Here is a 26,366-nt window from a genome sequence, read left to right on the forward strand (position 1 = left end):
AAAAAATGTAACAACAGAAATGACCCTATAGCAGTGATACCCAAAATGGGTGCTACCACCCCCTGGTGGGTGCTGCAGCGATCCATGAAAGCAGTGATGACCACAGGTGCATTTATCTTTCCTATTAATTGCTGTTAAATTTTTTTAAATTAATTTCCAGGGGGCTAAGTAATATTTCTTCTGGAAAAGGGGCAGTAGGCCAAAAAAGTTTGGGAACCACTGGTCTATAGCATGACCCTTTGATAGGGGAAGAATAAAATGAGATGTCTGCTCACCAAAAGTATCCCAAATCCAGAGCAAAATCTAAGAGCAGGAGAGATTCCCTGTGGACTCTGAGATCCTCCAGATGCCCTTGTTTCCAGATAACATTTCACTGAGAGGGTCAAGCCTCAAGATATTGCAGAATCTCCTGGAAAAGATCTACAGCCACTCTTATTAACCTCTTTTATGACATGAACCCTTTGGCATTCTGGTGAAGCCTCTTGGATCCCTTCTCAGAATAATGTTTATAAATACATAAAATAAAAAACAAAGGACTACTTAGAAAACCAATTGTATTGAAATACAGTTTTCAGAACATTAAAAAAAAAATCAATTTCAGGAGCAGCTAAGTAGCACAGTGCATAGAGTGCCAGAGTTGGGATTGGGAGGATCTAGATTCAAATGTGGCCTCAGACACTTCCTAGCTGTGTGACCCTGGACAAGTCACTTCACCCCAGCTGCTCTTCTGCCTTGGAACCAATACTTGTATTAATTCTGAAACAGAAGGTAAGGGTTTAAAAGAGAAACAAAAGTAAAATCAATTTCGTGGACCTTTGATTAAGAACACATAGGATAGACTAAATGAATGAAAAATGACTAATTCCCCGTGAATCTGAATAAACACCCCAAAGAGCTTGTCCATGTAGGAGAAACAAAACAGCTGGACACTGAGCTGGACACAAAGGTGAAATGGAAAACAATAGTGGGATGGACTGCTTCCAGGAAATTGCAAAACACTTTTACTAGGAGACAAGGTGGCCCAGTGGATAGAGTTCCAGGCCTGGAGATGGGACATCCTGGGTTCAAATTTGGCCTCAGACATTTCCTAGCTGTGTGACCCTGGGCAAGTCACAACCCCCATTGTCTAGCCCTTACTGCTCTTCTGCCTTGGAACCTATACTAAGTTTTGATTATAAGAAGGAAGGTAAGGTTGGGTTTTGTTTGTTGGGTTTTTTTAAAACAGTTTTACTAAACCCAAACTTCCCTCAACAACAAAGGCCCATCTTTAGTGTGAACATTTTACCAGTGCTGCCTCTGGAAGCAAGGCTTGGAAATGCCCCTGTCTCTAAAGAAGGAAAGTTGATGTCCATATAAAGGGCAGTAACCAGAGAAGGGCAATTTGGATCGTTAGGGAATTCAGTCTTGTCCCAAGATCTGAGAATGGTTAGCAGAGAGAAGACTTAGTGAAGACCATCCTAGGGAAGAGGAATGTGACTCGTTTTGATTAGAAGCAATTATCAGAGAAGGTGGTGAAGGGGAGTTGCAGGGACTCATAATTTGATTTATATAATAAGAAAGAATTTCTTAATAATATAAGAACTGTTCAAAAATGAAATGGATCTTGTGAGGTAATGAGTTCCCCATCTCCGAAGGTGGGGAACTTAAACACTGAAGGTATTTAAGCAAAAAACAGATAACGAGATATTGGAGATGTTGTGGTGGGAGCTAACGCATTGCAAGAAAATTGGACTAGAAGACCTCTCAGGTACCTTCTGGCCCTGGAAAAGATTCTATGATTCACAACCACCCCCACCCCAGCCGGGGTGTTCTGTCTGGCCCTAGTCCAGGGACCTGGGTAATTATTGCCCATTAACTTCACTTCCTGCCTGGTGACTCACTTCCAGTGAAGGTTATCGGGAAATCAACAGATACTGAAGAATCCTGCGGTAGAGACAAACAAGGCATTTCACCAGAGACCCTGCCTGGGGCACAAGACGTGGGTTCTGCTTCTGCCTCTGACATCTCTAGCCACATCGCCGTAGGCATGGCCCTTAGAGGCTATGGGACCCTAGAAATCATTGAGCCCAACCTCTTCATTTTACAGAATAGGTAAGTGAGGCCCAGAGAGGAAAAACAATATTCCCCAGACCACAAAGCCAGTGAGTCCCGGTTTCACTCCGGCCGTGGTGCCGCCACGTCACGCTCCTTTCCAGGTCCCTCCGTCTTTGGGCCTCAGCTTCCCAACTTGGGAATAGGAATCCCTGCCTAGCTAACAGGGAGAGGTCATGAGGATGGGAAGAGATCACAGGCACGAATGGACTTGGGAACCTTAGAAGCCCGAGAGAAGGTGGCCTGAAAATCCCTGTTTGCTAAAGGTATGATCACTGTGTGGCCTCCCCGATGCTGAGGGGGACTCGGGCTGCCCAGGGAACCCCGTTCTGCTGCGGGGCCAGCAGACAAAGCTAAAGAGAGGAGATGGGGAATGGCCTCACCCTGACCCACATCAGGCAGCTCAGGGACCCAGTTTTTGCCTCTCCTTCTCTATTCACTGCTTAGCACAGTGCCTGGCACATAGTGGGAGCTCAATCCTTGACCTCCGAGGCAGCTCTTCCTAGTGATCTGAAGTATTTCATTCTGCTTGGCACAGACTATAAAGAGGCTCTTTATAAGCCTCCCAAAGGGAGGCTGAGTTTCAATTTATCTTTGGGTCCCCACTGCCCCAACACAGGGTCTTCCATATTTTTATGAGAGGTGAAGATCTGGACTTGTGATTTCATCTGTATTGGAAGCTCCATGGTGAGGATGGGACAAGATGTCCCAAAAATCTTAGGGTGGTTTTAGTTTTTATTTTTTTTAACCTTCACCTTCTATCTTAGAATCAATTCTGTGTATTGGCTCCAAGGCAGAAGAGCAGTAAGGGCTAGACAATGGGGGTCAAGTGACTTGCCCAGGGCCACACAGCTAGGAAGTGTCTAAGATCAAATTTGAACCAAGCTCTCAATTCACTGAGCCACCCAGCTGCCTCATTAGGGTAGTTTAAATCACAGTGTAGTCAAGGGGCAAAGGTCATATTTTTATGCATAAAGTTGTCTGTAAATCACTGAGAAGAACTCAGAGATCAAGATGCCTGCAGCTTTGGTAGCATGGCTGAGTGGCTAGCCTGAACTTCAAGTGAGGGAGACCGGGGTTCAAGTCCCTGTGCAGCTTAAATCCCCACTAAGACTTTTGGGGCTCCCTGTAGGAGATCAACAGCTTCTATATAGTCATAGGCCAGGGTTCTTTACTTGGAGCCCATGAACCTGCCTTTTAAAGTATATTTCTATATAATTATATTTCAGTACAATCAGATCTTTTGTAATCCTATGTATTTTATTTTATGCATTTAAAAATATTACTCTACAGAGCAGCTGGGTGGCTCAGTTGATTGAGAGCCAGGCTTAGAAATAGGAGGTCATGGGTTCAGCTCTGACCTCAGATACTTCCTAGCTGTGTGACCCTGAGCAAGTCACTTAACCCACATTGCCTAGCAGTGATAGGCAACCTTTTGAGCTTGGTGTGTCAAAATTCACCAAAAAACTGAACATAACTTGGGTGGTGTGTCACTTTGAGAAAAAACCCATAATTTTACAATATTTATAGTTTAAATAACAAAAATGTATAATATATAACTGTACTTAATACACCAAAACAGATAAAAGAATATAGGTAGAATTGTCATCTATAGTGCACAGACTGTCTACACTACACACTACAGCAAATGTTTCACTCTCGGCATGCAGCCACGTACTTCTCTGTATGTGGCCACATGCAGCCTCATGTCATCTAAACTGGCTACACATGTCAGTGCTGACATGCGTGTCATAGGTTTGCCATCACCAGCCTAGGCCTTACTAGTCTTCAACCTTAGAACTAATACCTAGTATAGATTCTAAGACTGAAGGTAAAGGTTTTTTTTTTTAATTGTTCTAGCTTTACCAGACTGCTAAAGGGATCCATGACACAAAAAAGGTTGAGAATCTCTATCTTAAAGAATTGTCCATGTTACTGAAAGGTTAAGTGACTGGCACAAGGTCACACATATCAATTAAAGGTAAGATTTGAACCCAGCTCTTCCTGACATTAAAGCCAACTCTTTATCCACAGTGCTACCAGGCACAAAGAAGGCATTTAATAAATATTTGTTGAATGATGAATGATTTACTCCAAATTCTTCCTTCTGGGGTTATGTAGAACAAGTCTAGCCCTTCATCCATATCTGAAGACAATTCTCATGTCCCTGTTCTCCACTCACCATGGTTCTTTTCTCCAGATAAAAATTCCCAGCACCAAAATGGAGGTGATATTATAGGGGAAAAAATGCTGTTTCTAGAGTCAAAGGATTTGAGTTCAAATCTTACTCTTGATCTTTACTACCTATGTAGTAAATCCATCAACCTCAGTTTTGTCATCTATAAAATGAGAGGATTGAACTAAATAGCCTCTGAGGTCCCTTTTAGGTCTATGATGTGGTTCAGGTGGCAAAGAAGAAAATGGTAGACTCTTAGCTCTGAGATTTTTTCACAATAATACACTTATAGAAACTGACTCCAGGGAGGGCCCTAGGATTGGTGGGTGGGGAGAGGGTGATTGGTACACCAGGAGGAGATACAAAGGAGTCATATAGCCTGAGAACTGAAGGAGCTCATAATGAATAGGAGGATGATCCACAAGGGGAGGAGTAGGGAAGAATGAGACACCCAAACTACAACGGGAGGCAGGATGTGCTTCGTCACTGTGGTGGGTGATGGGGAATCCAAGGAGGGAGGGATCCCTTCCACCAGGGAGGAAAGGGGAAAGGCTCCTGGAGGAGATGGCTTTAGAGCTGGTCCCTAAGTGACTGAGTGGGATGTCATCAAGTATGTCAGCACTGGGCATGAGTTTCTTATTGAATAGGAGGATTTTGAAAGGAAGTAGGGTTAATGATGATCATATCAAAAAAAAAAAAAAGAAAAGAACATTGAGGAATCCTTAAAAATACAAAGAAGAGAACCAAAGAAAATGCAGAATGGGATCCAGACAAACAAAGAAGTGTTCAAACTACCATGTGAAACATATGTGTTCTAAAATGTCTTCCACAACATTCACGCCAAAGATATCTTGTATAGAACCACTAAGTTGTGCATATTTTACTGGGATTTTTTTTATGTGTACTGTGGGAGAGAAGGAGGGCATTCCTGGTGGAGGGAAAGCACAAAGAAGGAGAAAATAGTACATGTTTTCCTAGTTCTTCCCTCTGGGGTCAAGCTCAAGGAGTGCTGTGATTAGCCAAGCTGACTAGATCAGGGGACAAATTGAAATAATCATTTTGGGGTCAGACCATGGAGGATCTAAACGTGCCAAGATTAAGAGCTTACCCTTTCTCCTATGGGGAACTGCTGGATTTAGCACAGTCCTTGGCACGTAGGAGGTGCTAGTTGACCTGGTAAATGCTAGTGGACTGACTAAAAGAGAGCCATTGGTTGTGTGTGTGTGTGTGTGTGTGTGTGTGAAGAGGGAAGAGTGGCCTGATTAGAGCTGAGCATTTTGAAGATTAGCTTGGCAGCCTCGTGCAGGATGGATTGGAAGGCAACAGATCAGGAGAAAAAGCAGATGTTCATTCTCCTTCCAGCCCCCCCTGTAATTCTCCCCTCAGTGGTCCCCTCTCCTGACCCTATCAGTCTAAACTGAGTGAGGGGACAGACTAGCCCTGAGGCAGAAGGATGACAGAGAGGAGGAACTATGCCCCTGGGGATCTGGGTGAGCATACAGCCTATTGTAAGTGCCCTACAATTAACCTTCCTCAGGCCAATTACCCTCCAGGAGTGATTCATAGACTGAGAGAAGCCAGTGTCACAGATTGTTTCATGGCCCCAGGGCTGGGCAAAATGCCTGGAAATTGGAGTTTGCCCGAGGCAGAATTCCTAATGGGGCTGGCTTTAGGGGACATTGCTCTTTAGTTTCACAAAATGACAGGACTTGAAAACTAGAAAAACAAAAAACAAGAGTTTGTCAAAGGTGCAAGGAACCTTGGCACACAGAACACATACTGCCAGACCTGGAAGACATGTTAGAACACGTAACATAAAAGCTTAGAGTGACCATTAGACCTGGAAGAGACGTTCTAACATACTATACTAGCCAGAGCTAAAGGGACCTTAGAACATAGAACGCAGACTTTCAAAAGTGGAAGGGGGCAGCAGCTGGGAGACAACTGGGGGCCTCAGCAGATTGAGAACCAGGCCTAGAGATGGGAGGTCCTGGGTTCAAATCTGGCCTCGGACATTTCCTAGCTATGTGACCCTGGGCAAGTCACTTAACCCCCATTGCCTAGCCCTTACCAATCTTCTGCCTCAAAGCCAACATGCAGTATTGATTCTAAAATGGAAGGTAAAGGTTTTTTAAAAAATAATAAAAAGTGGAAGGGATCTTAGAACATAGAACACTGACAGACCAAGAAGGGATGTTAGAACATACCATATAGACTGACAGCTCTAGAAAGGATCTTAGAACATAGAACACAGACCACTAGAACTGGAAGGAAAGGATCTTGGAATGCAGATCTAATTAATACCAGATCGATCAGCAAGGCATTCCTGAGCTCCTACTTCGGAGAGAAAAAGAAAAGAGAAATCTAGTCCTATCCTCAAGGAAGTCTGTCTGTCTGGAAAGGGTGTCCATACAGAGAACCAGAATAGAGCCTCGAGTCTGTGCAAGAAAAGATCCATGAGAGTGATACACATTGTAAATAAGACGTTGGTTCAAATACAGGCACTCCTCAGATCAGGTTCTCTTTAAGAATGAAAAAAAAGTTGATAAACACTGAAAAAAAGATGCATTCTCTGTTAAGTGTAGGCTTTATACAAGGCAGATTTGGAGAAAAACTACAGTGTGTATAGACCAACATGGTATGAGCTATAGCAGAGTCTAAGGTCATCCTCCTGAACTTCTGAGTGGGAGGAAAGGTCTTATGGGGCATGACTCAGATAGGCAGAATGCAGGCCAGGAGGTAGTTTTGAGGCACCTACAATCAGACTTCTTCCATTCTCCTAGTTCATACAAAAAAGTCTGGACCAACTTTTCACATCTACATACAATCACCCATCTTTCTAGTAGTGCAATAGAGACCCTTTTGTCCAATGATAGTGGCCCTATTCATCTATTATTGCCAAAGATCTCCAAGATACGATTGTTGTGATTTTATGGAAGTAGGGGCTGAACTAGAGATTACACAGTGTAGATTTGTCCTACCCTCAACATCCCCCTACCCCACCCCAGAAATTGGTAGTTCAGAGGATGAAGAGATCATAATGGACTACATGAGCAGAGAAGGCTTGAAGAAGAGAGAAGGCTTGAAATATACTGATAATCATCACAAAAATGATCATAGCAAACCCATGGATTTCTAACACCTTCTGTTTTATAAAGTTCTATTTTTACACCACCACTGTGAAGTAAACTTTATATGCAAGGATTATTATCCTCATTTTATGGATGAGGAAAACAGAGACTCAGAGAGGTCAAATGATTTGCCTCTAGTCACAAAGCTAGTAAGTACCAGAAATGAGACTCCAGCTCATATCTCCCCAGCAACAGTTTTCTTTATTTTATGCCCTGGTTAAAATCTTCCAATGGCTTAGGAGCAGAGACAGTGAAGGGAAGACAACAGCAAAGACACTGAGGCAGAAAAGTACAAGGCTTGGAGGACAATGAGGAGACTGACCACAGCAGTTATTGAGATAACACTGGAAATGTAGGTGGGGTCACACCAGAGAAAGCCTCAAATGCCAGGCTAAGGGGTTTAGAGTCTATCCTAAAGACACTGAGATGTCAGTAGTTTATTAGCAATGAAAGTGATCCTTTCCAAGCATCCCTACTGCAACTTATTATCTTTTTAATTTTATTTATTTATTTAGAACATTTTCCATGGTTACATGATTCATGTTCTTTCCTACTCCTCTTCCCTCCCCACTCCAGGAGCTGACAAGCAATTCCACTAGGTTATACATGTAATATTATTCAAAACCTATTTCCAAGGGTAGCTGGGTGGCTCAGTGGATTGAGAGTCAGGCCTAGAGACGGGAGGTCCTAGGTTCAAAGCTGGCCTCAGACACTTCCCAGCTGTGTGACCCTGGGCAAGTCACTTGACCCCCATTGCCCACCCTTACCATTCTTCCACCTATGAGCCAATACACAGAAGTTAAGGGTTTAAAAAAAATTAAAAAAAAAACACCTATTTCCATGTTATTCATATTTGCAATAGAGTGATCCTTTAATGCCAAAACCCCAAACATATCCCCATTGAACCACATGATCCATCATGTTTTTCTTCTGTATTTCTGCTCCCACAGTTCTTTCTCTGGATGTAGATAGCATTCTTTCCCATAATCCCTTTGGAATTGTCCTGGAACATTGTATTTCTACTAGTAGAAAAGCCTACTACATTTGATTGTGCCACAGTGTATCTGTCTCCCTGTATAATGTTCTCCTGGTTCTGTTCCTTTTGATCTGCATTACTTCCTGGAAGTCATTCCAGTTCACATGGAATTCTTCCAGTTCATTATTCCTTCAGCACAATAATATTTCATCACCAACAGATACCACAATTTATTCAGCCATTCCCTAATCGATGGACATTCCTTCAATTTCCAATTTTTTGCCACCACAAAGAGAGTGGCTATAAATATTTTTGTACAAGTCTTTTTCCTTATTATCTCTTTGGATACAAACATAACAGTGGTAAGGCTGGGTCAAAGGGCAGGCAGTCTTTTAAAGCCACTTGGGCATAATTCCAAATTGCCCTCCAGAATATTTGGATCAATTCACAACTCCACCAGCAATGTATTAGTGTTCCAATTTTGCCACATCTCCTCCAACATTTGTCACCTTCCTTTGCTCCCATATTGGCCAGCCTGCTAGGTGTGAAGTGGTAATTCAGAGTGGTTTTTATTTGCATTTCTCTAATCAAGAGGGATCTAGAACACTTTTTCATGTGTTTATTGATAGTTTTGATTTCATCGTGGGAAAACTGCCTATTCATGTCCCTTGACCATTTGTCAATTGGAGAATGGCTTGATTTTTTGTAAAAAAATAAAGGTTTAGACTCATTTCTTTACTCTCCTTCTTTCCCTTCTTTCCTCCCCTGCCTCCTGATCTCCAAGCAATCAGAATAACCGAAGTGGACTGGCAACAAGAGAAGAACACTCTGATGCACCACACTGATGAGTACCCAGGCTCTGAGATGGTGGTGAGGAGGGGCCAGAAGTTCAGCATCAGCCTCAAGTTCAACAGGGCCCTGGAGAGTGAGGAGACACTGATATTCACTGTGGAAACAGGTATTCTCTCTCCATCTTCTCTCACACACTGAAGGTCTCCCAGAATGGGCTTCTGACCCATTACTGAGTTTTTTCTCCAGCACAATCATAAAGTAATGGAAGCTTGAACACTGTATCCCTATATCATAGAATTTTACGCAGAATCCTAGATTCTTAGAACATACAATCCTGAACTCAGAAGTAGCCTCTGGGAATCATTTTATAATAGGGCCTTCAAACTACCCTAAAAGGCAGCTCTATGGATTGAGAGCCAGGCCTAGAAATGGGAGATCCTGAGTGTTCAAATCTGGCCTCTGGCACTTCTAGCTAGGTGACCCTGGGCAAGTCACTTAACTCTCTCACTGCCTAGCTCTACTGCTTTTTGCCATAGAATACAGAGTATTCATTCTAAGACAAAAGGTAAGTTTTTTAAAAAAAGAAAAAAGAAAACTATCCAAGGTTTGAGACACCTCATGGATAAGCTTAGTATTTGAGTCTTTACTGATGTGTTAGCTTTTGCCAGCTAGACAAAGGATACTTTAATTCAAAACCAAAAAAAAAACAAAACTTCAAATTGAATATTATAGCAAATAAAGTGACAAGAACAGATTGACCCAGGTACAAAAGAGATTATTCTTCCACAACTTACCATACCAACTAAGGGAAAAGATATAAATGCAGATATGTGACCAAGGAACACATACAGAGGCCACACATGTGCAGAGAATACATATGGCAAGGATCATTTGTGTTTGAAAAAACTCCTATCTCTGATATTACATTTCCAGCGTCCTCTCTACAAATATCATTGTATTACTCTTTGCTAGATATTACATCTCAGCTCTCAGCTGAATATATCATCTCTTCTGGGAATCTCATTATTTCCATTATTTCTTCTGAATATCTCTACTGTCTCTCTACCATTATCTTCTTGGACTCAGCTCTTCAGGGTCATTCACCAGCTAAGTTCCCTGGTCTTATCTGCTAATATATTGTGACTAGAAAGCCTCTCTGTGCCAAAAGAAGACTTGTAGTTTTTTTTTGTTTTTTTTTTTTTTAAGCCCTTACCTTCCATCTTGGAATCAACTGTGTATTGGCTCCAAAGCAGAAGAGTGGTAAGGGCTAGGCAATGGGGGTTAAGTGACTTGCCCAGGGTCACACAGTTGGGAAGTATCTGAAGCCAGATTTGAACCTAGGACCTCCTGTCTCTAGGTCTGGCTCTCAATCCACTGAGCTACCCAGCTGCCCCCGCCTTGTAGTTTTTTTAATCCATAGTAGGGATTATGAGCCCCTACACCTAGCTAAAGGTAGCTAACAATAATCAGTCACAGACCCCTTGGTTGTCTATTCTTTTAACTATCTATGCCTAGTGCTGATCCAAAGTCCATAATCCCAGACAATAATCTGATTTAGAGTTAGAAAATCCTTTTAATTCCTGTAGGCCTCCTCTGTACTCAAAGCCAATTTCAAAGATTTTCCAACAATAACAAAAAATGACAATAGAAGCTATCTAAAATCTAGAGTTCCCAAAATGCTCCCCAATTGACATGCAAAAGAAATTGAACAAGAACAAAAGTTAAGCAAAGATGACAAAGCATCCATCTCTTTCCCTACTCTCAACCCTTGATTCCTGTTTCTGTCTTTATTATGCATAATATAGTGGAAAGAATATGAGCTCTAAAGTCAGAGAACTTGGATTCAAATCCTGGTTGACATTACCTGTGTGACTTTGAGCAAGTCACTCATCCACCCTCTTTCTTTTTGTATAAAATGAGAGAATTGAATTAGATAACCTCTACAATCTTTTCTAGCTCTAGATCTCTGATTCTATGATCTTCCAGCCATTTAGCTTTTTTGTTGTATTCTGGCCATCACAAAACTTCATTGTCTCCATATTACTAGAAAACAGAATAGTAAAATCCCCATCTTAGAATCTGAATCCAAGAGCATAAAACTCTAAATCAGAGAATATGAGAATCTTGGAATCCTAGGATCCCATGGCCCCACAAGATGCGGTAAAGCTCAGAATAAGCTAAAGCTGTCAACAGAATCTAAGCATCATATAAAGCATTTTTGTGGTTGCTGCTGCTGCTGTTGGATTTTTACCCCCATTTTAGCTATGGAAGGGAGGGGAAGAGGAGGCTCCAAGATGGAATGATAATAACTGAAGATGGGCAAAAGCAAAACTGTTCACTCCTTACTTTGCTTCTCTCCTCTCTGCTAAGGAGAATGATCTTTGGAGCATAAAAGACAGAATTAAAAATATCCAATAGGGAGTCAATGCCTGAGATAAGTCAGGTGTCAACAATGTTACCCCCAAGCTGCCCTTGATGAGTTGAAGTCACTTTGGCCCAGAGGATGTTCATCGGAGGGTACTGAGAGACCTGGTGGGTACCATTCTCAGCAGTATCTGAAAGGTCAAAGAGAGCAAGAGAATTGGAGAAGGGCAAATGTGGGACCTGACTATCAAGCAAGGAAAGAAGAGGAAGTTTACCAACAAAAGGACCAATGAGTTTAACCTCAGTTCCTGGTAAAATTCAGAGATTTATTATTAAAGGGCTAAGTTGGGAATATCTAGAAAAGAAAGCAGAGATCATCACAAAGAGCCATTTGGATTTCCTCAAGAAGCAGCTGGGTGACTCAGTGGCTCTGAGATGGGAGGTCCTGGGTTCAAATCTGACCTCAGACCCTTCCTAGCTGTGGGACCCTGAACAAGTCACTTATCTCCCATTGCCTAGCCCTTATGACTCTTCTGCCTTGGAACCAATACACAGAATTGATTCTAAAACAAAAGATAAGAGTTATGTAAATAAAAACAAAAAACAGGTCACATCAGCCTAGCCTCTTTTGACTTGAGTTATTAAACTGGGATAACTAGAGTTTAATTAGATTCTAGCAAAGAAATTCGACAGTTTCTCAAGCTGTTCTTGGGAGCAAATGGAAAAAGAGGAGGCAGATTATAATGCAGTAAGGAGGATTTGGAACCAGTAAAATGGCCAGATCCAAACAGAGGTTATTAATGGTTCAGAGTCAACTTGGAAGAAAGTCTCCAGTGCTGTGCCTAAGGAATCTGTGCCTGTTCCTGTGCTTTAATCATTTTTATAAATCAATGATTTGAACAAAGACAGAGAGGCAAAGGTTTTGCAAGGTTTAAATGAGATAATGAATATAAAGCAATTTGCAAACCTTAAAGCACTTTATAAATGCCAGTTGCTATTATCATTATTATTATTATTATTATTAATGATCCTACTATTCCCAGGCCTCCAGTCTAATGATAATTTCATTAACTGAGCCTTCTACTGCACCTCTGATCAGCTCAGGCAGTATTTACAGAGCAATAACGGGGATGTGCTGACAAATATTTAACAAAGGGTGGGGGAGGTTTTTGAAGTATGAGTTCAGTTGTTTTCAGCAATGTCTGTTTCTTTGTGGTCCCCATTTGGGGTTTTATTGGCAAAAGTACTTGAGTGGTTTGCCCTTTACTTCTCTGGCTCATTTTACAGATAAGGAAACTGAGGCCAACGAAGTTAAGTGACTTGTCCAGGGTCACACAGCTAGGAAGTATCTGAGGCAGGATTTGAACTGAAGTTTTCCTGTTCCAGGCCCCAGCTCTATCCACTACAGCACTTAGCTGCCTCTGTGGGTTGGGCTTTAGTGGATTACTACCTTATAGAACTCTTTACAATTTGCAAGGCACTTTACATGTTATTTGATTTGATCCTCAGAAAAACCATGAGAGGTAGAACCTTTGACGATCCCCATTTTACAGACAGGGAAACTGAGGCTAAGAGCCATACAAGGTTACCCAAGGTTTCACATCTAGTGTTTTTGAGGAGGTATTTGAACTTGCATCTCCCTGTCTCAAAGACCAGCGTATACCCGCTGCGCCACCTAGCGGCCACAAGTCTATGTATGACAATCAAGCCAATAGCAACCTTAGCCTAAATCCTAAGACAGCATCCAGGACTAGTGTCATATTCACATCCTGGGAAATGATGGATGCCATCTTGAATGACAGGGGAGGCAGTTGGAAGGCATAGAATGTTCCCAGATGCTGTGAGCCAGGGGCAAACGTCGGTTAGCCTGGCAGTATAAATTCCCCTGACAGCCACTTGAAGGGTTCTTTGGTCTTTGGTCTTTGACCTTTGGTGTTGGGTCTGTGGAATCTTTAGATCTTTAGGTCTCTGGATATTTCTAGCTCTTTTGGTCTTTGGGCTCTGGGTAGTGAAGGGAGGCTGGGAGGTCTATGAAGAAGAGGGCAGGAAGAATCTGAATAGTTCCTGAAGACTGTGAGAGCTAGTGCATCACCAAACACTGGTAGTGAAAGCTGAGAGAATAAGATCACCAACACAGCTGCATCAACAGCAGTTCTTATTCTCTGGCTTGGCTGTGGCCAGGCTGGGCCAGAGGTGTAGTGGAGAATAAAGCTCCAGCTTTTACTAGATCAATAGCCTCCAGTCCTGATTGTTGACTAGTTACAGATATTAGATTGACAGGGTCTCCAATCCCCAATCCTTACCCTGTTTATCCTTTCCCTGATTAAAGATTATAGATAAAGAGAGTTTAACAAGTACCTTCCTGAGTGGTCTTTATATCCCTTGGGAGGGAGCCAACACAGTCAGATATCAAACATGATCCAAAGCAAATCAGAAGCCCTATAAAAATTTATCCAACCTCAGGTTGGACCTGAAAGGGTTACCCATCCACCTAACCTTTCAGGGTCCTCCCTGGGCAACTGTTAGAGAAAAGGGAACTTATAACAACTATCAAGGGTGATTGGAGTTGGTGTTACTCCATCATCTGCAACTAGAGAGAATATATAGATACATTCACATCACTGAATATCTATATCTCCCTATGCCCTTTTGTTATAACACTAGAGAGGGTACTTTGTCCTGCTTAGATCCATTCCATCTAGAATATTGTGTTCAGTTGTGGGTACTACATCATTGTTGTTTTTTTTAATACCCCTTACCTTCTATCTAAAATTAATATTTTTAGGGGCAACTGGGTGGCTCAGTGGATTGAGAGCCAAGCCCAGAGACAGGAGGTCCTGGGTTCAAATCTGACCTTAGACACTTCCCAGCTCTGTGACCCTGGGCAAGTTACTTGACCCCCATTGCCTAGCCCTTACCACTCTTCTGCCTTGGAGCCAACACACAGTATTGACTCCAAGATGGAAGGTAAAGGTTTAAAAAAATAAAATAAAATAAATATTAAGTATCAGTTCCAAGGCTGAACTGCACTAATGGGTAGACAAGGAGAGTTAAGTGACTTGCCCAGGATCATATAACTAGAAAGTATATGCATTCAAGTTTGAACCCAGAACCTCCTATCCCCAGAGTTAACTATACACTGAGTCACCTAACTGCCCTAGGGAGGACACTAATGAGCTAGATAGTGAGGCAACCAGTGCTGTGATAGATAGAGTGCTAGGTCTCAAATCAAGAAGATTTGAGTTCAAATCTTACTTTAACCACTTACTAAATGTGTGACCATTGAAGTCACTTCAAAAATCTCTGTCTCAGTTTTCCACTACTATAAAATAGGGATCACAATAGCACCTATCTCCCAGGATGATTGTGAGGATCAAATGAGAGATATTTGCAAAGCTCTTAACAACAGTGGGCAACCTTTTTGGCAGTGAGAGCCATATACGCCTGTGGAAGGAGGAGGATGGAGGTGGAAGGTGCTGGAATATGGGGGGGGAGGGCTGAAGGGCCCCCTGGAGCACATCCTGGGGCTCTGCCCAGACTGGCCGGTTGGGAGGTGGAGCTAGACATGGCTCAAGAGCCATACATTGCCGACCCCTGTCTTAGAACATAGTAGACACTTAATAAGCGCTTATTCCCTTCCCTTCTACTCTAGTGTCTGGACTAGTATCTATAGAAGAGCAGCCAGAATGATGAAAAGCCTTCATTTCACACTCAAGAGGATCAGTGGAAATAACCACAACTCTTTGGTCTATGAAAATAAAGACTTGGGGGGGCCAGAGTAGCTAACTTCAAGTATCTGAAGGCTATATAATAGAAAGATGAGACTTGTTCTTGTTCTTCTTGGACCCAAAAGGCAGAACTAGGAAAATTAAATAGGAGATTCAAGAAATGAAGTTTGACAGAAGGAAAAACTTATATAGAACCATTTAAAATTGTAATAGGAAGCAGGAGAGAAGGGAAGAAATATTTGCATAGCACGTACTGTGGGATGCCTTGGGGTCCCCTTCTTGTGAGATCTTCCATCTGACTACCCCCTTGGGCATGTCCTTAAGAGGATTCTTTTTCAGGGGTGAGTCTGAGGAGAGATTTCTAAGGTCTCAACTGCATGATCTTGGGATGCTAGTTTTGTACATTCTAGAATCTCACATCTGGCAGGATTAGCACTTTTCAGTCTTGAGAATAAAATTATATCCCACCCATATGGAAAAAGTTTGCTTTCTCTTCTCCCATTATAATTCTTCAGATGCTTGACTCTGACTCTCTCTCTCTCTCTGTCTCTCTCTCCTTCCCTCCCTCTCTCTCTCTCTCTCTCTGTCTCTCTCCCTCCTTCTCTCTCTGTCTCTCCTTTTCCCCCTCTCTCTCTCTCTCTGTCTCTCTCTCTCTCCTTCCCTCCCTCTCTCTGTCTCCTCCCTCTCCCCCCTCCTCTCTCTCTGTCTCTCCTCCTCCTTCCCTCTCTCTCTCATTCTCTCTCTGTCTGTCTTGTCTCTGACTGTCTTGTCTCTCTCCCAAGTTAAATATCTCCAGTTTTCAACAGATTCTCATCTGCTAGTTTCCAATCCTCTCCCCACCCTCCTACATCCACATATTCTGGATGTGATCAGTTTGTCAATGTTGATTATCTAAAGCCTGGCTTCCAGATGGATCCTGCTCCCTGAATGTCAATTCTTGCTACCTAAGAGTGTATTAGCTTTTTTGTTGTTGTTGTTAAACCCTCACCTGTCTTAGAATAGGTACTGAGTATCTGTTCCAAGGCAGGAGGGCTAGGCAATTGGGGTTAAGTGACTTAGCCAGGATCATACAATGCATTCATTTTTAAAGTAGCTACAGAGGCAGCTCATAAGGAACCATCCACAGTCCTCCATCAGGACCACTCATGACTCAGGGCGTTTTTCAAGGTCTGGCCAAGATTAGGCATCTATTTGGTGGCCATAGGCTGCAGTGTAATAGAAAGACCATTAAACTAAGGGGCCTGGGGACCTAGGTCAAATGCTAACTCTGGCCAATTCATTTCATGACCTTGGAAGAGTCACTTCTCCCTGGGGCTCGTTTTCTATCTCTGTAAAACAAGAGTGTTAGACTCAATGATTATAGATTTGAAGCTGGCACTGACCTGGTCTGACCCTCTAATTTTACAGATGTGAGCACTAAGGCCGCCAAAAGTAAAAGTCCAGGTTCAGACAGAGCTGAGAGTCTAAACCCCATCCTCTGCCTCCAAATCCAGTGGATTCCCTCCTGATATTCAAAATTCTTCTTTTCTATCATAGCTCATCTCATACCCCACCTCCTCCAAGAAGCCTTCCTTGATCCCTTGAGTTAGAACTCTCTCCCGTTACAGCTTACCTAATATAATATCCCTTCCCCACCATCACCCACCACCACTCTGTCCTCTAATCCCAGCCAGCCGAATGGAAGCTCCTTAAAAACAGGAAGAGTTACGTGTTTATCTCTGTCTCCCGCCACACCCAGTTCAGTGTCTTGTATGTAATGAGCTTCCAACAAATGTTTGTTCAATTGAATTGCGTGTGCCTTGGCCCAGGACACTGAACTCCAAGACCCTCTCCAGCTCACACAGACTGTGCTTCTGGTAAAGGAGTAAACAACCTTGATCGTGAAGCATGAATTTAGAATTCTAGTGCTCTGGTCCAGACTTTTCATTTTATAATCAAAGAAGATGAGGCCCAGAGAAAAAGTAAGTGACTTGCCCAGGGTCACACAGCTAGTAAGTGTCTGAGGCCATATTTGAACTCCAAAAATGAGTCTTCCTGGCTCCAGGCAGGGAGCTCTATACTCTGCGCCACCCAGGGTCGCCAGTGAGTAGCAAAGCAAATCTGGCTCCAAAGCCAATTCTCTTTTCATTAAACTATCTGCCTCAGACATAGTTTGCACGCAAATGTGGAGGCAGAGGCTGGAGGAGGTGACCTCTCCAGAAACTTCCTCCGGCTCTGAGGATTCTAGAATTCTGCACTGACCCTGGGATGGAGCATGAGCCTCTGAGGCTAATCCTTTCACCATGTACCTAGACACCGGAAAGCATTTCCCTCCTGGAGGTCCTCCTTTCTCAGCCTCTTTAGCGTTCTTCCATGCTGGGTGAGGCTCATGGTTGCCTCTTTCTTGTTAGGACCCCAGGCTTCTGAAGCCCTCCAGACCAAATGTATATTTGAAGCTTTGGAGTCCAAGTACAAGGGTACCTGGAGAGCCACGGAGGAGAGCAGGGAAGAGAATTCTATGACCGTCACCATCTCTGGTCCTCCTGATGCCGTCATCGGCCGTTACAAGTTGAGTGGAAGGGTCTCCTCCCGGGCTAAACACAGCAATAAGAAATTGGGCCACTTCGTTCTCCTCTTCAATCCTTGGTGCTCAGGTAAGCCCTGCACTGTTAGATCAGTGCTCTATCGAGCACCAGTTGTCTCTCCTTCAGTTCTGTGTGGGACAAGCTCCCCAGAGCAGTCTAGACCCATTCCCAAGGGCTCCACCCTCTCTTCCCCCATCCCAGGACCAACGGGGCAATTTCTCCCACCAAGTACCCAGCCCTCTGGGAGCATCTCCCAATAATATACAGCCTCATCCCCCCAGCCTAGCAAGGGCAGATACCCAGTCCCATCTCTGTCCCTGGAGGACACCCATCCTGGTGCCTGATTTTCAGAGGATGATGTCTATCTGGCTGAAGAGGAAGAACGGCAGGAGTATGTGCTGAACGACAATGGAATCATCTTCCGAGGAGTGGAGAAACACATCCGAGCCCAGGGCTGGAACTACGGGCAGGTCTCCAGGGGGCCGGTCACAGTAGGGCTCTGGGAAGGGGGAGGAAAGAGACCAAATATCCCTACTCTGCTCCCCACACTCAGCCTCAGATGGTCCCTTAAAAAAATAGGGGGGTCTTTTATCAGTCATTCAATAAGTATTGGTTAATGATTGCACACGCAAAATCTATATCAAGTTCTTACTGACTCAGGAAGGGGAAAAAGGAGGGAGGGAGGATGGGGGAGAAGTTGGCAAAATGTCAGAAAACAGATGTAAAAAATAGTTTTTACATGTAATTAGAAAAAATAAAATATTACTGAAAGAAAAAAAATAGGGGGGCAGCTAGGTGGCTCAATGGATTGAAAGTCAGGCCCAACGATCTTGTAATCCTCATTTTATACATGAGAAAAATTGAAGCTCAGAGAGGCCAAGTGACCTGCCCACAGAATTAATAAACAAAGGAGAGTTCAAATGTGGCCTCAGACACTTCCCAGCTGTGTGACCCTGGGCAAGTCACTTAACCCACATTGCCTAGCCCTTACCACTCTTCTGCCTTGGAACCAATACACACTATTGATTCTAAGATGGAAGGTGAGGGTTTTTTTTGTTTGTTTGTTTGTTTTTTAAGACACTAAAAATGTTCAGTTTGCCCTTGGTTGACACTGGGCCTTTCTGAGACTCAATGTTGCCTAGGTGTGACATGCCGAGGAGGGGCGTTAGAATTCAGCAGATGTGGAGCTCATTTCCTCCCCACATAAGGATGGGCTACTGCATAGGCTTCCAGGCACAACTGGCAAAATGATTTGGCAAGCCCTACCTACCGTTCCAATGTTAGTGATACAGATTAGTTAGGATAACTGGGTGCCTTTAACAGTCTAATCAGAGCCAGGACATGGGGCTCCAGGAACTGACCCTGAGGCCACACTCTCTGAGCTTGGTTTTTCTGGACTCCAGTTTGAAGAGGACATTCTGAACATCTGTCTCTCCATACTGGACCGGAGCCCCAGCCACCAAGAAGACCCAGTCACGGACGTGTCCCAACGAAACGACCCTGTCTACGTCACCAGAGTGATCAGTGCCATGGTGAGGACGGCTCGGGAGCTCCTCCACTGGGGCCTGGAGGACAACACAAATGATCATTTCCATCCATTCACTTCGATTAATTAATAAGAACTAACTGCCACCTTGCTCATCTGGGGGCCTTCACTCTGAGACGTGCAGCAAGCTCAGCAAGGGCTCTCTGGTCTAGTTCTCCTTTTCTGGAAGGAGGAAAATGGATGCTGCTCTCGTCCTGAATCCCAAGAAGGCTTCTAAATCAATATGTATAGGTCAGGGGTTGGCAACGTATGGCTCTTTCTGCAGGAGCCATAAAGTCAATTTTTTTTCAGACACTGTTAAAGGAGCGCACTGTGAGCACTGTACGGCTCTCACGAAATTACATTTTAAAAAATGTGGCGTTTATGGCTCTCATGGCCAAAAAGGTTGCCAACCCCTGGTATAGGTTGAGAAGTCTGCAAGTCTCAAAGTGCAGACATCCTCCCAATAAGCAAGGTTGCAGTTCATTCTCGGTGTGTTCCTCTCAAAGCATCCCACTTAGCAATAAGGCCTGCAGTCTACTAAAGGCAAGGGGTAGGGGGTGCCCTGAGACGGCACCCTCCACCCCACAGGATTTTGAGGTCCCATGCTTTGGTCACTGAGGTTTCTAGTCCTGCTTCCCCTAGAGCAATGATTCCCAAAGTGGGTGCCATCGCCCCCTGGTGGGTGCTGCAGCAATCCAGGGAGGCAGTGATGGCCACAGGTGCATTTATCTTTCCTATTAATTGCTATTAAAAATTTTTTTAATTAATTTCCAGGGGGCTAAGTAATATTTTTCTGGAAAGGGGGCGGTAGGCCAAAAAAGTTTGGGAACCACTGGGCTAGAGGTTTCGAGCCTGGATGACTGAATGAGGCTTCTCCTGGCAGGTAAATAGCAATGATGACAAAGGAGTGGTCCAGGGCCAGTGGCGGGGCAAGTACATCGGTGGGACCAACCCCCTACACTGGCGGGGCAGCGTGGCCATCCTCTACAAATGGTACAAGGGCAGGTTTAAGCCTGTGAAGTACGGTCAGTGCTGGGTCTTTGCTGGAGTCATGTGCACAGGTACCTGGGTGGGTAAGGGAGGCTCAGCTCTTCGTTCCCTTATCTTAAATTTGCACAGGGGACAGCTAGGTGGCTCAGTGGATAGAGAGCTAGGCCTGGAGATGGAAGGTCCTAGGTTCAAAGGTGGCCTCAGATGCTTCCTAAAGGTGTGATCCTGGGCAAGTCCCTATTGCCTAGCCCTTACCAGTATTAATTCTAAGACAGAAGATAAGATTTCTTTTTAAATTGCATTGAACAAGGGGGCAGCTGGGTAGCTCAGTGGATTGAGAGCCAGGCCTAGAGATGGGAGGTCCTAGGTTCAAATCTGGCCTCAGCTGTGTGACCCTGGGCAAGTCACTTGACCCCCATTGCCTAGCCCTTACCACTCTTCTGCCTTGGAGCCAATACACAGTATTGACTCCAAGATGGAAGGTAAAGGTTTAAAAATAAAATAAAAAAATAAATTGCATGGAATACCACTAGGTCACCCCAATTATTTTTGGCCTCATTGATTTGTACTAGGGGAACAAAACCACAGAAGATAGCCCATCCCACAATTTTTTTTTTTACCAATACAGTACAACTATTTCTAGATTTCACTTGAGAAGACATTTCAAGTGTACCTCATTTTAAATAAATTTAATCTGTGAAAATCATGAACTGAGAGTAGGAAAGCTGAGCAGGGAAAGAGTTGGGCAGAAGCAGTGTGAGTGAAGAGATCCTTTCTGAACCATAAGCCAGCTCCCTCTACGTGGCCAGGATGGTTCATGGGGCAGAAGGCTAGAATGGGAAAGCTCAGGTGGCCTGAGGTATCCCCAGTCTGCAATTTTTTTAGTCCTAAGGTGCTTAGGAATTGCCACCCGGGTCGTCTCCAATTTCAACTCAGCCCATGACACAGACAAGAATTTGAGTGTGGACAAGTATGTGGACTCATTTGGGAGGACCTTGGAAGATATAACTGAAGACAGCATGTGGTGAGTATCTTGTGCAAAGGGAAGGTGATAGTTCCTTTCCTCCCCCAAGAAAGATTCTCAAAATAAGCCTAGCAGCAAGAAGAGGGAGGAAGCTATTTTAAAAATAATGTTTATTATTTTATGTAATTTATAAATATAGCTATTCTATAGAATATAGTATATGTTATGTACAAATATAATTTATAATGTAATAAATATAAATAAAACAAATTTATATAGTACTTTAAGGCTTGCAAAGTATCTTACAAATATTTTATTTGATCTTCAAAACAGCCCTGAAAGACAGGTGCTATTATAATCCTTATTTTTACAGATAGGGAAACTGAGGCAGAGGTTAAGTGACTTTTCCAAGGTCACACAACTACTAAGTATTTGAGGCCAAATTTGAACTTGAGTCTTCCTGTGTAGTATATAGAGTATTAAAAGTGCAGTCGGAGGATCTGTTTTCAAAACCTGATTCTGTTATATACTGTCCTGGTCACTCTTCATCTCTCTGAGCCTCAGTCTTCCTTATTTGTAAAATGATGAGATTGGGCTCAATAATCTAGATAATTCTCATCGCATTATAAATCTCTGGGCCTACATCTCTACATTCCTTTGTGGTGTATCACATATTTTTGTCCTCTGAGCACTTCAAATCTTTAAGCATCTGTTCTAGCTGCATTTATATTTTTTCTCTGATTCAGGAATTTCCACGTCTGGAATGAAAGCTGGTTTGCCCGGAGAGACCTGGGCTCCTCCTATAATGGCTGGCAGGTCCTGGATGCTACCCCCCAAGAGGAGAGTGAAGGTAATCAAATACTGGGGTTTGCAGGCCCATTTGGGGCAAGGACTCTGGCCTCCTCCACGCAGAGCCCCTGCCTGGGACTTGGTATCCCTCACAGCCACTTTCTTTTCGTTGGGGCTACACTCAGGCGTGTTTCAGTGCGGGCCAGCCTCAGTCACTGCCATCCGCGAGGGCGATGTGGACCTGGCCCACGACGGACCCTTTGTGTTTGCTGAAGTCAATGCTGACTACATCACATGGCTCCGGAATGAGGATGACAGCCGAGAGAGGGTCTACTCAGATACCAAAAAGATTGGCAAATGCATCAGCACCAAGGCTGTGGGCAGCAACACCCGTGTGGACATCACCAGCCATTACAAGTACCCAGAAGGTAAGGGCATAACATGGGCCAAGTCCAACTGCCTCAATAACTCCATCAACAAGCACTTATTTAGTGCACTGGGCTAGACAATGGGCATATAAAGACAAAAGGGACACAGTCTCAGTTCTCAAGAAGTTTATATTCTAAAGGATGAAAAGAATCCAAGTCTTCAAGGTAAAAGACCTGAGTCTGTAGGCCATAGGTATAAGGAATCATAAGGAATAGTTTCTCCATCTGTAAAATTCCCCATACCTGGCATGCCAAATGCTGCCTTTCTGCCTTTGCATAAGCGATTCTCCAGGTCTGTAATGTTCCACTTCCTCATCTCTACTTCTTGGAATCCCCAGCTTCCTTCAAAGCGCAGCCCAGGTACCATCTTCTACATGGTCCCAAGAGATGCAAAAGCTTTTTCTCCCATGTCTGTCTGTCTGTCTCTCTATCTTTCTATCTTTCTCTGCCTCTAGCTATCGCTGTCTCTCTGTCTCTATCTCTCTTCTTCTTCTTTACACTGAATAACTCTAAATTTACTTCCCTAGCTACATTCTATATCCCTCTAGTAGAATGTAAGCTCTCTGAGGGCAGGAAATGCTTTTTTAGTTTTGTCTTTCTATCCCCAGTGCTTTGCACAGAGTAGGAGCTTAATAGATGTTTATGGAAGTAAATTGTATTCCTTCCCTTGTGGGGCTTAAAGAACTAGCAGGATGCTTTGATGGAGAATGTGGGACTCAGGGGTGGGAAGGACAGGAATTCAGTGGCACAGGGGATAGACCACCTGGTCTAGAAACAGGAGATCCTGGGTTCAAATCAGGCCTCAGACACTTCTTAGCTGTATGACTCTGGGCAAGACACTTAACCCCCATTGCCTAGCCCTTACCACTCTTCTGTCTTGGAACCAATACACAGGACTGATTCTAAGATGAAAGGTAAGAGTTTGTAAGTGGGGATTTGGATTTGAATTCTAGCTCTTGCTCTTTTTAAAAAATTAATTTATTTTTTAAACCCTTACCTTACCTTAAAAATTTTTAATTAATTAATTTTAATTTTTACATATATGTTTGTTTGTTTATTCCTAAAATATTATTTATTCTTAAACCCTTACTTTACTGTCTCTAGGCTTGGCTCTCAATCCACTGAGCTACCCAGCTGCCCCCTCTAGCTCTCACTCTTGCTAATCATGTGCCCTTAAGCAAGTCACTTAACTTCTCTTTCCTCAGCTGTAAAATGGACCTACACTACCCATCTCAAAATCATGTTGTAAATCTTACTGTTTCAGAAATGTGAACTATTGCACGATTAATTACTGTGAGAACAGGGGCTACTGGTCTATGCCATACGGAGCAGAAATAGCCCACAGGCTGATTGTCATTGGCCCAGGCTCTGGTGGGTACCACCTCCTACCCCACTCCTTGTCCCCTGTGAGAGCTTCTGCCAACAGCAGCTCCACATCACCACATAGCACATCAGCTCCTTCACACATACTCCCAGAGTAAAGAGGCTGGTAGGACAAAGATAGGATTAACTGTGGAATGTCCCAGGGACTCTCCCCTTCCCTGGACAACCTGCAGCCAGGAATAGATGGCTGTCTTCAAGCATTCAAAAGACTATTATATGGAAGAAGAATTAGACTTGTTTTCCTTTTTTGAGAGGGGAGAGCTGGCAATCATGAATGAAAATTCGAGAAAGACGGACTTAAATTTGATGTCGGGAAAACTTCTTACCAGTTTGTCAGCAAGAGAAAAAGACCTCATGGGGAGGTGATAAGCTCCCTACCACTAAAGGTCTCCGAAAGGACACTTAGACCAGTGTTCAGTGATGTGCTAGAGGGGATGCTTGCTCAGGTATGAGCTGGTCTAGAGATTCTCCAGTGCCTTCTCAAGCTGCAATTCTGTGACGTTCAAGAACTTGGAAGACAGCTAAATCGACTGCCCAGGTTATAGATCTGGGCTCAGCCAGATGAGTTGATGCAAGGAGAAGTAGGAAATATAAGGTAATAGGGGCTGCAGGGCAGGCTGGGATGCAGGTAGAGCAGGGACTCCTTATCCAGTCAGGAAAATTGAAATCAACTGGATCATGTAGAAAGGAAACATGTCGTGTAATGGTGGAATAGAAAGCTGGGACACATCAAGCTGGGTTAGTGCTGAGATCATTAAAGGCTAAAGGGGGGAAGCTGAGAAAGCTCCTGAAAGAGTAAGTGGCATCAACAGAGGCTCCCTAAGAATGAGAAGATTGTGGATGGAGAGCCAAGCCTACAGAAGGGAGGTCCTGAATTCAAATCTGCCTTTAGACCTTTCTTAGTTGTGTGACCCTGAGCAAGTCACTTGACCCCAGTTGCCTAGTCTTTACCACTCTTCTGCCTTGGAACCAATACTTAGTACTGATCCTAAGACAGAAATTAAAGGTTAAAAAAAAGAAGAAGAAGAATGAGAAGACTGCGACGATTGTAACGGGAAACGTAGGGCTTTCCAAGCAATGGCAACCAGGTACAGTCTTTCCAACGTTGAAAGGGCCCAGACAACCAAGGTTAGGACCTCAAGGTGATCATGGGCAAGGCAGGATGGAGAATAGGAACAACTTTACCTGAATCCTTTGAGCCTTGGCTGCCAGATGTATCCCCAAAGGTGGAGCAGAATGGCCAGTAAGGATTATTTGGTTAGTGAAAAGATTAAAATTGATCGTCTCCTTTTTAAAATTCTACTTAAAAGTAACTTTTTGTCCTGTAACTGCTTAAGTCATGGTTCTCTGTCTCTGAACTTAGTTCAGAATTCAGCTAATTTGTAATGGGTTAAGTTTAGAAATCCAATTTTTCTGCTGATCATTGGTCTTTTCTAACCTGGAAGAATTCTTGCTGACCTTAGAGAGTGAGAAAGAGAAGTGGGCCTGATATCGTTAGCCACAAAGTTGTTCTTCAAGGTTTGTTATACAAAAGTCTGGGTCATTATCTTGCCCCTAGACTCCAACATGAGCCTTCTTAAACCCATGAGAAAAGAAGGGAAGGCCATTGCTAGCCCCATTAACAAATTTCCAACTAATCATGTTGTTCCCTGTGTCTCAGCTCTATAATCTATCATTTTGTACTCAATCCTATGGCATCATCTACCCTGTTTTGTGCTTTGAATTTTGTATTCCCCAAAAACCTAAAAAAGGGAAATGTGTCTGCTTAGGGTCTTTGGCATGAATGGAGGCAAATCATTAACCCAGGAAGGATGTCCCTGATAATTATAAATGTTATAACGTCCAGGGATCTGCTGCAGTTTACCCTTTTGTTAAAATTCTACTCGACCACCAGGTCCTAATAACCTTCAATAAAAATAGCATCTGTCATTTCATACAACAGTCCTATGAAAGAAATAGCACAAGTATCATTTAATGTCATTTTAGAGAGGAAGAAACTGAAGCTTGGAGAAAGAAAACGTGCCCAAGTCTACAGAGCTACTAAGCTTATGGTTATTCAGTAGTTTCAGTAGCCCAATTCTTTGAGACCCTATTTGGGGTTTTATTGGCAAAGATTCTAGAATGGTTTGCCATTTCCTTCTCCAACTTATTTTACAAATGAGGAAACAGACAAATTGGATTAACTGACTTGCCAAGGTCACACAGCTATTAAATGTCTGAGACCAGATTTGATCTCATGAAGATGAGTTTTCCTGAATCCAGGACCAGCACTCTATCCCCTGTGCCACGTAGCTGCCCCTACTAATCATGAATCAAACTCAAATTTACATTCCCTGAATATAAGCCTAGGGCTTTTTAGACCATAACATGCTGCCCTTTACCTTCAAAGGGAAGAAGTCAAGCACGTCACTTCTCTTCCTTCCTTCCTTCCTTCCTTCCTTCCTTCCTTCCTTCCTTCCTTC

The 26,366-nt window shown here is 43.4% G+C and overlaps 1 protein-coding gene across 1 annotated transcript in view; it reads left to right on the forward strand.

The window, feature by feature from the left end:
• The first annotated feature begins 1,973 nt into the window (after positions 1-1,973).
• Positions 1,974-26,366, forward strand: part of TGM6 (transglutaminase 6) — a 41,109-nt gene continuing 16,716 nt past the window's right edge. The window contains exons 1-9 of the mRNA XM_044664095.1: positions 1,974-2,091; positions 9,159-9,332; positions 17,649-17,891; positions 18,174-18,292; positions 19,226-19,354; positions 20,234-20,411; positions 21,226-21,364; positions 22,051-22,154; positions 22,279-22,521. Coding sequence (XP_044520030.1) covers positions 9,206-9,332; positions 17,649-17,891; positions 18,174-18,292; positions 19,226-19,354; positions 20,234-20,411; positions 21,226-21,364; positions 22,051-22,154; positions 22,279-22,521 — 1,282 coding nt within the window. The 5' untranslated portion in view covers positions 1,974-2,091; positions 9,159-9,205. The remainder of the gene's footprint in view (positions 2,092-9,158; positions 9,333-17,648; positions 17,892-18,173; positions 18,293-19,225; positions 19,355-20,233; positions 20,412-21,225; positions 21,365-22,050; positions 22,155-22,278; positions 22,522-26,366) is intronic.

The sequence above is a fragment of the Gracilinanus agilis genome, chromosome 2, assembly GCF_016433145.1.
Source record: "Gracilinanus agilis isolate LMUSP501 chromosome 2, AgileGrace, whole genome shotgun sequence".
Classification (NCBI taxonomy): Eukaryota; Metazoa; Chordata; class Mammalia; order Didelphimorphia; family Didelphidae; genus Gracilinanus; species Gracilinanus agilis.